Source organism: Scomber scombrus, chromosome 1 (assembly GCF_963691925.1).
Source record: "Scomber scombrus chromosome 1, fScoSco1.1, whole genome shotgun sequence".
NCBI classification, from domain to species: Eukaryota; Metazoa; Chordata; class Actinopteri; order Scombriformes; family Scombridae; genus Scomber; species Scomber scombrus.
Genome location: NC_084970.1, coordinates 14535794 through 14548292, shown reverse-complemented (window position 1 = coordinate 14548292; position 12499 = coordinate 14535794). Strand labels below are relative to the sequence as shown.

At 40.0% G+C, this 12499-nt stretch overlaps 1 protein-coding gene across 1 annotated transcript in view; it reads left to right on the top strand.

Moving 5' to 3' along the window:
• The first annotated feature begins 2585 nt into the window (after positions 1 to 2585).
• spata17 (spermatogenesis associated 17) overlaps positions 2586 to 12499 on the top strand; it is a 40282-nt gene continuing 30368 nt past the window's right edge. Inside the window, exons 1-5 of the mRNA XM_062420750.1 lie at positions 2586 to 2653; positions 3318 to 3407; positions 4573 to 4654; positions 6065 to 6115; positions 9177 to 9280. Of these exons, the coding sequence (XP_062276734.1) occupies positions 2586 to 2653; positions 3318 to 3407; positions 4573 to 4654; positions 6065 to 6115; positions 9177 to 9280 (395 nt within the window). The remainder of the gene's footprint in view (positions 2654 to 3317; positions 3408 to 4572; positions 4655 to 6064; positions 6116 to 9176; positions 9281 to 12499) is intronic.

The window sequence follows — 12499 nt, the reverse complement described above, 5'->3', positions numbered from 1 at the left end:
CTTATTTTATTCAAGACTGTCTTAGACAAATAAATCGAAAACCGGTAATATAGATATGATTTGCCATGGAAAGCTTTGGTGAAATGTTTCAGGAATAATAGTCCTCATAATATGTTATGCTTTACACATAATTAAGATGTTGTCTGTTACGGTGCCTTAAAGGTGTATCAGGCTCTTAAAAGATAATGGCAATAGCTGATAGAGTGTTTGAAAAAAACCTCCCTTTTTGTGTAAAATATATTTTCCAGCTTCACTTTCCTCAGTGTGGGAGTGAAGAGAAGAAAGAGTCATTATGGATTTCAATTAAGTGATCCCTGGGCAGAGAGGGATGCATCAGAGTGGGGGAATTAATGTGCTGCGGACAGATGTTTAATAATAATGGCCGAACTGGCCCTGCCGAGAAACACACATTCCATCCTCTGCACCGTACTGTGGCTGTAGGAACACACATGCACAGACAGACACACACCGACAGGCCCGCATACACAGACACTCACATATAATCACTCATACACTGACACCCACACAATAATGATTCATACACACGCACAGTGCAGAGCAACGTGTGACAGTCTCACGCACATACATTTACCCACACACACTGGTTTCACCACGTAGCATGTGTGTGTGTGTCTTTATGACCAGTGCTGGCCACAGCGCATATGGCCCTCATTTAGGAACAATGGGCATGGAGAATGACTGGTTGGATGAGCTTCCTGACTGTGAGAGGTGACTGGAGGCATGTTAAATGACATGCCCCGTATGGAGAGATGGAGCGCTAGACACGGAGATGGAGCAACGAGGGTATATATGGGTAATACTGGATAATTATTGGCTCACTTTATACTGAACAACAAAAGTGTTTTGAATGAAGGAGGACAGAGGATGGAGAAAAAAAAGCACAAAACTGTGAGAGCAGATAAAAAGTACAGAGGAAGAAATATGTAAAGGGGAAGCTATCAGATGAGATGAGGGAGGAGGAACTTGATGAAAGAGTGTATTACAAGAGTAGAAGGATAAGACGATGATGGTCTGGCTGGGTCTAGAACTGGGTCATTAGATAGTGTGTAAACAACGTGTCTTTCCATGAAGTGCGCTCACTCTCTTTTTTGGTTCACTCTCTCACACAGATACACACCGGGTGACACCTAATCAGTGCAGCGGCAGGAAAAATGGCTTCTGGCCATTCTTACAGTCTTGTCAAAAACAACACATCCCTAAAAATCGTTCTTTTTCTCTCTCACTCACACGTGGTGTTCATACTGTCTTGTCACAACAACATTTCTCCGGTAATTACCAGGGTGGCTGCCCTACCGCCGCCCCTCGATGGATGGGCTGAGCCACCATGGGTTTGCCCCTCTAGCCATAACTCTACCTAGGACACCTGCCTACTGCTCCTCACAACTATGGTGGCCCTCAGACAGCAAATTGGCCTAAAAGAAAGACAGAGAGAAAATATACTCAAACAAGCACACTGCCGGGATCACTGAGAAGCAGGCATACTGGTGCACAGACATGAAAGAGCATGGAGACAGATACACATACACACTCATTCACTTGCATTATTTGTGGTTTGCCTGTCTCTGAGGAGTAATCTATAATACAGACAGTCTTTTCCTCTGACCATTGGCCAGACAGATATCTTTCCTTGCACAGATACTGTGCACACACACACAAACACATTCACACACACACTCCACTGAGGTGATGATTTTGACAGGTAAATATGGTTGAAGAGGAGTAGAAGAGTGAAGAGGAGGGGAAATACGGAAGGAAGAGTGAAGAGAAATAAACTGATAACTGTATGATGATGGGCGATAATGTCAGGAAAGGAGGGAAATGGATGGAGGGATGGATGCAAGAGGTGAGGCACTGGCAGATCAATACTCAGATGCACAATCTGCATCAACAGAGCAGGTATTTTTCTGGGATTTTTTTTCACCCTTTCTTATATTATTTACACTGCATTACTGCTTCAGTAAAGTAGATAAAGTAAAGTGCTGGCAAAGGTGGTGAAAAACACAGAGGAAGGATAAAGAGGATAAACAAGACGGTTTGTTTTTTGTTGGTATTTATAATTGATCATTTTTAGTGTTGGTGTTTATAATGTATCATGATGACTGATAAAATGTTATTCTAATCATGTGAGGGATATAGGAGAAAGAAAAAGAAGTCTGAGGGAAAAATAGAGGAGCCTCAGTGTGATAGTGAACAAAAATATTCTGTAGATAAATGGACAGCTAAATACCAGAATAACTTGAATAAAATTAGATTAAAAACATCAAACAAACTAAGACTGACTTTGCAAATTATTACATGCTGACAGTAGCAGAACAGAAGCTATAAGCAAATGCATTTACCTTTACAGATAATATCGACTGAGACTTACAGAACATCATCAAAGGGTGAATACTTATAAGCATAAAAATAAATATATAGCGTATGAAGTGTTGTTTTGTACTTTAAAGCTTCATTTCCAGCTGTTGGTCTTGTTGGGATAGATCGAAAGTCCTACTTACTATATGTTATGAACGCATCAGCAGTAACAGCTGTGTTGCCATGACAACTGTAAACTTACGCCTAACATGGCGGAGCTACTGAAATTAGGAAGTGAACTTGAAGACTTCCAAAAGGAGCATTTCAACAGAAACAGGTATGAATTATACAGGTGTGAAGGTCCGTTGTGGCGTTTGCCAAGCATTAGCTGAGTGACTTCCAAAGAGGCAACCAATCAAAGCCAAACTAACGTTATCAGCTTACAGTAACAGAAATGTCAGCTAAGTAAATGCTAGCGTAATGCTTTCGCTATGATTTCACCTAACGTAGATAACTAACAATTAGCATCTCGTATTTGTTATATCTTTACAACTTAACGCTACTTAAAGTTACCAGCAAACCGCCGTCGGTCCTCACTAAACGGTTGTGTTAATGACGACCACATGCATGCATCTATATTTCTGTGAAGCTTGAGCAGAAACTTTGCAACAGTTGATACCACTAGCCACTTTGGCCTTAAAATATATAATGTAATCAACGTTACTGTAATCACAGAGGTGCCATAACGAAAGTAATGAACATCTGAAACACCTGCAGAGCAAACAAGGCATGGCACCCACAGTAAAGTCTGGCTGTATAATCTGCAAAAACAGTACAAATAATAGACAGATTAGTACTATTGTAAGCCATAACGGTATATGCGACATCACAGTGAGATAAGGTAGCTACATTCCATTATTAATATTGTGTGTGTGTGTGTGTGTGTGTGTGTGTGTGTGTGTGTGTGTGTGTGTGTGTGTGTGTGTGTGTGTGTGTTTCAGTCTAGCTGAAGAGAACCGACAGAGGGACCACCAGGCTGCCACCCAGATTCAGAGCTGGTTCAGAGCCTGCAAGGTGCGAGCTTACCTCAGGTAATGTGTGTGTGTGTGTGTGTGTGTGTGTGTGTGTGTGTGTGTGTGTGTGTGTGTGTGTGTGTGTGTGTGTGTGACTTTTGGTACTGTTTCATATGCCACAGGCAAAGAAAGAATACAAGCCTTAATATTGTATGTACCAATTTGAGGTTTGCCTTTTCCTTCAGGTGTGGAAAAACATTCAGGCAGGACTTTAAGAGTTAATTTCAAGGGAAACCCTGATACTAGCTCACTTCCATAATTATCCCACTTCTAGAGCTTTGCAAATGGCCTTGAGGAATAAATGTCACTTGTACTCTGTGCTCCTTTCACACAGAGAGAAATGAATGTCTCTATCTCTGTGCCTGTTCGTATGCTGTGACCCCAGCACCATTCTGCAGGGTCAGCAGACAAACTTCCAGACAGTAGGTTAATTCAGATTACTTTAGTTAATTGATCAATGCGTTAAGTGGATAATTAGCAACAATTTTAGCTGCCTAAGTGCAACTCTGGGGTTGTGCTATCCCCACTATAAGAATTGATTTTCTGGGCATATAAATGGCCTTTTGGAAATTGATGGCCTCATTGGAGGCAGAGAATCGCAGTGGACTTGCATTTAGAGTATGTTTGAAAATGAATACAAATGCGTGCCACTGACTAAAGGGGGTGAAAGGCTCATCGGACATGATCGAAAAGCCTGAAGGAGCAGCAATGGTCTGTGTGTGAGTGTCTTTGTGAAAGTGTGTTTGTCAGCTGACCTTTTAATCGAAAACCTTCACAATCTAACATTTTGTACGAATAAAGCAAAATCACAATTGTTTTTGATTGTCTTCCCAAAAAAGAGGTCTCAGTCTATTATAGCAATGGGAATCTTAATGATTTTAAATTAACTTGAATATATTTCATATGGGAATGCCGTTCCCTTTTCTTTTAGTGTTTTACCGCATTACCACAGGTTAGGTTTTTACCTACAGTAAACATTACCCTAACCCTAATCTCAAGATGATTCTTGCTTTTTAGAGTTTTTGTACTATATTAGAAAATTGCAGAGCATAAGAAATAGATCCACAGTTGCATTTCCATCCATGTGTATCTGAATAACTTTTTTCAGTGTTTTCTTTCATTTCAGCTACAAAAAAAAAAAACAACCTTACCCAATCCTCTCTCCAATATGACTTTATTACAGCCATCTGCACAAGAAGGCAATCATTATACAGAAGATATGGCGGGGCTTCACAGCAAGGGCACGTTTCAGACAAATGGTGAAGGTAAGCCAGAAGCTGGAACGGCTATAGATATATTGATTATGTTATGATAGCATGCATTAGAATTCAATTGCTATATGCCTAAGTCCCTGTGTCTGACCTTAAGAAATATAATTCACTCATTACACATTGGGAAATTAGCACTTAGGAAATATGATGCAATATGATAAGGAATTCCATCTATACAGAAACTCCTGGGATGCATAGTGAGAAGGAAAGAGTAGATGAGTGTGTGTGTGTGTGTGTATATATATATGTGTGTGTGCTTTAGTAAAACAAGGCCCCATTTTCGGCATATTGCCTCCAACTGCTTCTTAATTGAACAGATTGTTGATACCGGATCCAATACCCAGTGCTCTCACGTATAATTTTCCCCTGGATTGAGTTTTGTAAACGTATCACAACAAGCTATTTATCATGCCTGTAAATTGACTGTTTGCTAAAGCATAACTGCCAGCCGCCGTTTGGGAGGCGTTCAAGAAATGGAAAGGGGGTGTGGGGGACGGGGGTGAGGGGTGTTGAAATAAACGATGAAGGATGTGTCACAACACACATATGGGCTAAAAAGAGGCTGTTTGGTCTCATTTGGAAACAGACGAGCACTAATTTGAATCACTCACAATTGCCACAGTGCACTATTTTGAATTAGCCCTGAGAGATTCTATTCCTCCCCACCTCATTCTCTCTCCCTCTTTCCCTTGTCTGTTTTTTTCTCTCTCATTCATGCGGACCTTATCATGTGTAATGTGACTTGCACAACGCCTCATCTCAAAACATCAAGCTGAATTTACAACCTCCTTTCAAGTCTTTGTCTTCTTACTCCTTCCTCTCCTCCCTCTCTTCCCTGTCGTTATTAAGAAAGACGTGTTGAGATATGAATCCCTTTTATGGCCGACTCTCTGGTTTGCTCCTGAAATGTGCCCCCAGTGGTTGGCCGGCACGTTTGGTGTGTGACGGCTTGTCGAGTGCACCGCTGAATATTCTCTGGCCTTTTGTTAGTCTCTTCTGGCAGTGCTGTCATTGATTATGAAATCCAGAGGAGAACATTTGGCCGTCATACATCTCCATTAGCTCGCTGCTTGACTACCATAGATTTTCTTGGCCCTTGTCTGTGTTGGTGTATTAAGAGAGTACCGTCCTCCCCTTGATACAAAGTCCCCCTAATCACTCTCTCGCTCTCTCTCTCTCTCCATACCTCCTGACTTTTTCCTCTTGTTCCTCTTGTCTCTCATGCTTTCCCTCTCTCCTTTTTTTGCCCCCTTCCCTCCTCCTTCCCCTCTACAGTGGCCCTATCTGTGCTGCCTCTGTGCAATGTATTATGTATAAAGAGCTCTTTATCTTTGACGCCTGCTGTGGACAGATCAGAGGGCTGGGAGACAAGATGTAACGCCATCTTTTCCTTTGTGTTCACAGGCGGCATATTTTATCATGAAGATGAATTTCTACGAGGAGATGGCGGTCAGGGTAAATATCACCACAGTGTCTTGTTTTAACAAATGGAGTGTCGTGGTGGGGGAACACTGTGTGTGCTGTGAATGGGAGGCCCCATGAATAGCAGCTTGGAAACACTTCATCACACCACAAATTGTCCATCGTAGTTAGTTCTTTATTCTAACATAGAGTCTTTTTCTTTATTATGTTTCAGCATGTGGCATTATTTTGAGGTTTATCTATTTGATTTTATGCCATGTAGGCATATCAGAAACATGCAAACACAAAGCATCTGCAGGTCTTGAAAAGTCTTCAAAAGTATTGAGTTCAGTTCCCTCAACAAAAGGCCTTAGAAGGGCAAAAAAAGTATTTTAATTTTAATCATTTCTCTTTCCTGCTATTGACAATAACATTATATATATATATATATGTATATATATATATATATATATATATATATATAAAATTGCAAGAAGCTGTTAATCTGGTCCTATTAATTTGATTAATTATATTATGGGAATAACTGTTATATACTGCTGAAATATTCTGTAATATAATAATACATAATTATAGGCTATATTGTCTCAACTGGTTTTCCATTTCATACTTGTCTGGTATGAAAACAGTTTCAAATTGCATTGTGTGTGGTATTGAAAAAAGTCTTAAATCCTTAAATTTAAAGTGAACGCTGGAGAACCCCTCCCCTGTGGATTGCTCTACTCTGCGACTCAGAAAATGGCAACACACACACACACACACCACCCAAACAAACCAAACAAACAAAAACAACAATGAGCTACTATGCTATTTCAACTCATTTTAAAATGTCTTGATACTGATAGTTGGGTGTACACTGACAGCTTTTTACATGTAATCTTAAACCTTATTATATTGTTGTACAGTGTTAGAATAAAATTATCCTCTGAAGGCAAGCCTTTATATTAAGATCTAGCTTGTATCTCATTTTTAATTTTTTAAAATTGTGTTAGTACTTATGTCCATCAAATTTTCCCATTTATCCGGTCAGCAGCTACTACTGTTCAACTCATAAATCATAACACTGGCTGTGACTGATACTTTGGCATTTTTACACAAGGAATTTGCACAGAAACCTTATATTTTTACAATTCCATATAGCCTACTCTTTTGGCTAACAGTTTCATTCTGCCTCAACCATTAAAGGGTTTTATAGGCCAACAAAAAAATCCACTAGTGTTTATTGGAGAGGGTGTGTCACTGTCCAGCTGGACAGAGATGATTACAATGTACATTGGTGAAAACGCTTGGAAATTGAGGGCTTCAAATTTTACACTTAATAGAAACTAAAACAAATAAAGCTGACCACCCGATCGTTTCAGTAAATGTCACATCATGGGGAGAGACATACATCCAGTAATATTGTCGGACCCTGCTGTTTTAGGTCATGGGGTGAAAGGTTATGAGTGATGTCACCATGTAGAGCAGAGCAGAAGCTTCTGAAGTTAGAGAAATAGTCTTTATTACTCATATAAATTCTGCACAGTTTCCTATAGGAAGTAATATGAATTTTAATGGTAAAGAAAATAAATATGAATGGGGTAGCAAAGTGGCTCAGTGGTTAGCAATGTAAGAAGGTACACAGGGTTTGAACCCCACAAGGGCCAAATGAGATTTTCTCTGCAGACGTTGCATTGTATTTGCTGTGTTTGTGTGGGTTTTCTCTGGATTCTCCAGTTTCCTTCCAGCCCAAAAGTCCTACATGAAGGTGTTAGTAACAGTCCTGCCGTTGCCCTTGATCAAGGCATTGACCAGAGAAGTGAAGTTGATCCCTGGACACTGCACTGTGCACTGCTCACTGCCCACTGTTCCTACTGAGATTCATGGGGCAAATGTAGAGACACATTTCCCCAAGCTTATTGATCCAGTGTAGCATAAAGCTTCAAATGTAAAAATAGATATTAATAAGAGTACAATAATTGTAAACCAGTCCCTTTTTATGATGCCACCTGTTGAAAGATATACCATAAAGATAAAATATGCTAGGACTCCTTAGTTCATTTTCATGCTGCAAAATACTGGCAGGTCTGTGCGAACTACATTGTAATCTCTGCAAGGGTGTGTGTACATGCGTATGAAACCAGTGACCCTGTGCAAAAATGAATTACTGAAGGACATCTGTACTCACAGACCCTCCTTTACCAAAGAAATATTCAGTGTATGAATGAAAGAGAGAGGGAAAGAGAAAAAGAGAGACACCGAGGGAGAAACAATCATCTCAGAATCCCCCAGTGACACTTCCTTTGAATCAATTTTGATTCTATTCTTTCTTCTCTCCCCTCCTGTTGTCTTTATCATGGCATGGTAGCTAACAGAGGATAATGTATTAGGGCCATAATAGAAACCAGTGTTTACATGCCGCACCTCGGATTTGTATTAGATTCAACAGCATCGATTTCACTAGTCAACAAAGGTCAGCAAGAACTCGGGAGGCGGCAATTACTTTATTTAAAATTATCTATTGACTGGCAGATCAATGCTAATTCTCATTTTGTTCTTTGTTGTTTTTCCCCCATCCTCCACTCCTCTTCTCTCCTCTTCATTCTTCTCATAGTGTGATTATTCTTTTACCTGCCATTGTTTTAATCTCGTAATTAGTCTGAAGGACATCCGCCCCCTTGCTTTAAAATGGTCCACTGGTATGTGTGGGTGTGTGTGTGCCGGCTAATCTGCAACCTCCACAATCAATGTGGACTGATACAGTTAAACGTATGGAGCTGTGACAGCTGTCTGTCCCACCTTGGATTGTCCCTCTATCACATCAGATAATGAGAATATATGGTTATATTCAGTTGAAGAGTGTTCTCCCATATATTGTTAATACTATCATATGTGTCATTTTTATATTTAATGTATTCTTCATGAGTTAAAGTAATAAAAAGCTGTTTTTGCAACCCTCTTTTAGTGTAACCTTTAAATAATTGCATGTGTGAAACAAATTATTTATTGCATATTTGTTTAGTATCAAAGTTCCCTCATAACCAGATTTCCACAGTATCATATTTCCCCATGTTGTAGAGAGACCTCTGAAGAAAACCTCTGTCATGTCACTTTACAGATTCAGCAAAGATGGAGAGGATACTTTGTGAGGAAGTATATCCATAACTTTTACGCACGCAAGAGCTATCTGGAAGGACTATCCATGAAAAACAAACTAGTCAGGTAACAAATAAAAAAGCCACACAATGCTGGTGCTGTGTATGAGAAAGAGACCACACTGCAGCTGAATTAATGTGTGCTCCTCATAATTACTTTCAGTTTTTTAGAGTATGGGTGGCTGGATCATTTTCATTTTTTGAATATTTCATTCATTCTGTCTTTACTTAACATTTACAGAATCTCACACATTTGCCTTATTTTCCATTGTAACTCCAAATCAAGATCTACTGTTTTTATTACGTTTCTCAGTAACGCAGTGGAGTCAATACATTTTCAATGACGTTTTACACTTTTTAAAAAAATAAATATGGAAGGGGAATATTGGTAAATACAGTGCATCACCACTGTCTTTTCTTTTTTTCTCTGCAATGTCTAACATACTCTTTTTTTTTTTTTTTAGCCATTTCCCAATTATATACTTTGGTCAAATCTGTTTCTGCCCAGAACCAGGAATGGACTTTCAGTCAAGAATAATTATTTTGATTTGTCTAAAAGCAGTTGGTTAAAAGGTGTACCTGTGTACTAGTAACCTTAAAATGTGTGTGTGTGTGTGTGTGTGTGTGTGTGTGTGTGTGTGTGTGTGTGTGTGTGTGTGTGTGTGTGTGTGTGCGTGCGCGTGCGAGAGCGAGAGAGAGAGAGAGAGAGAGAGAGAGAGAGAGAGAGAGAGAATTGGTAGCATTGGTAAGATCTGTACTTTCATAGTTGTTACCTCAGAGGAAAAGTGAGGGAATGAAAGTGACAGAGAGACAAAGAGATAGAGAGGAAAGAAAAGAGAGAGAGGGAAGTCCTCTAAAGTGCTCGAGGCTAAGAGAGAGAAGTGAACGATGTGAAGAAATTAAAAATTAGCCTCTGATTTGAACCGCAGCTCGTGCATTAATAAAACATCCTGTGCTCCAGGGCTTACTGCTAGAGATACGCCATCTTTTATTTTTGACAAAAAAGAAAAAACATCATGCTTAGCTAATAGTCACATTTTTAATGTTGCTAATATATTTTACCGGGAAATATCTTTAGGCCTCTGCTAAAATTAAATGTAAATTTGTTAAAGTGCTCCTTGGATCACTGACTTCTCCCCTCACTTCCCCACCAGCGTTCCACCTTTCCTCCACACTCCTTGCCCCTTTTAGAGGTAGGAGGACTAGGCTGTTAAAGTCCATTAAGGAAATGTTGCTACTTCAGTATTATACCACACAAAGACAGTCAGTCACATACACACAACTTACTCAAGAATTGTGACACTATACCAGTGATGAAAGATGTAAAACTGATGAAATTACATTTATAATTGTTAATGTTCTCCTGTATGCTGTGTATAAACAGAAAACAGTCTTAGACACCATATTAATACACACAATATAAATACTTGACCAAAATGTACTTCACGTATAGAATGAGTATTTGTGGAAATCATAGTAAAAATAGGTGCAAAGTATGTGTAATTACTAATATGATAATTACTAAGATAAAAACTAGTAAACTTAGCAAGTAATGCTGGTCTCAACAGAGCATTATTTTTGAGTCTCTGATCAAATCAGTTTTCATATTGTAGCTTTTAATACTAATATATGGATTTTGTGGTAATTTGGATCCTGACAACAAGGTTAAAATATCACTATGCTGTCTTCTTTAACAGTATATTTTGAAAGCAATCAAATGCAAAGAGCAGCGTTAGATTATAGAAATGTGAAAGTAAAGCATTGTAACACATAGTAATACACACATTAAAGGAGCACATAAATTAAAGGGGCACAAGGTGTGATCATTTTACTGGATCTGCTGTACTCTTTCATTATCAACCATGCATCATCCCCAGTTTCTTCACACACACACGCACGCACGCACGCGCACACATACACACACTCACGCACAAAGCCCCTCCTTCTTAGTGGTTTGGGGTGTTGAGGTCACTTTCTCTCCAGTTAATCACATGTTTATTTAGTGCGGCCGGGGTCACAATCAATTAACGCCGTGCCGGCATTTATTTAAAATATCCTTTCTCTGTTAGCTGCTGAGCCCTCGGATCACACGTTGCCTGATCACTCACCCTGCAAAGGTCTGCTTTTTAAGCCACCAGCATGCTCCCTCCCTCTGTAAGTCTGTCTGTCTGTCCAACACACTGAATAAATTATTCAAAGTTGGACTAATAGTCCCCATTTAGTACAGGCTGATCGGCTGTGCATGGTAATGATATAGGAGTAATGCATAGACTGCCAAACCTCTCTCTCCTCTCCTCTCTGCTCTGACACTCTGTTTCACTCCGTCTCTCTTTTCTCTCATGACAGATCTCCCCAGCACAAAACCATCTGTGTCATTTCATTAGGTACAGCATCCAGCTAATACACGCTACTTTCACTAAACTCTTATTTCCTCTGCCCTCTCTAAAGCTCCCTCCCTCAGTCTGTGCATCTCTCCTCTTTCTTTTCCTTTCTCTTTCTAAATCTATTTCTTCTGTACCTTTCTCTCCCTAGCTTGCTGCCACTGGTTAACTGTGCTTCAGTGTCCATCCTCATTCATCGTTCCTCTCCTTCTGCATAGCTTAATGAAGTCAGGACCCCGGCACAGTCCCCACTCTGCCACAGTTTTCCTTGGTACCCCAACAATTTATCACTTTGTCAGGGAGACACTTAAAGTTCCAGGGCTTTAATAAGGGCATGCAGTGGGACGATGGGGGCAATTAGGAAAGCGGAGCAAGCCCGCTTTGCATATTTACTAAATGTGCTGGTGTCATCGCTGCTGCCACCAACATGGCGTGTTGACTGCATGAATTATTCCTCTATCTGCAATAAACAGCTGGGTAATTATTACTGCCATAATCAGATAAATAATTCTCCCTGTGATGCTGCGACGACATGGCAAAATAATTTAACTTACCCTAAAGATAACAAAAAAACATGGCTCAGGGCGAATTTATGGACTTGGTACTGCTACGCTGAGCAGCACTAGTGTTTTTTTTTTTTTTAAATCTCTTCTGAAGCTGTGCTGTCTCTCTTTTCTCCAGCCGTCTTCATTCCTCCCTCTCTTATGTCCCTCTCAAGGACATTCATGAAAGGAGAGAGCTGCTATGGTGAAGAGAGTGGGGCCTGCCTGCACGCCTTCTCCGCGATCAGTCTCTGCTTCTATGCGTCAGTCTTTCTTTTACTGCTTCTTTCTGATCCAGTTTGGGTGGAGACAAGTTCACTCCCTCAGTCTGATTGGATTTGTATATTCAGTGTGTGTGTGTGT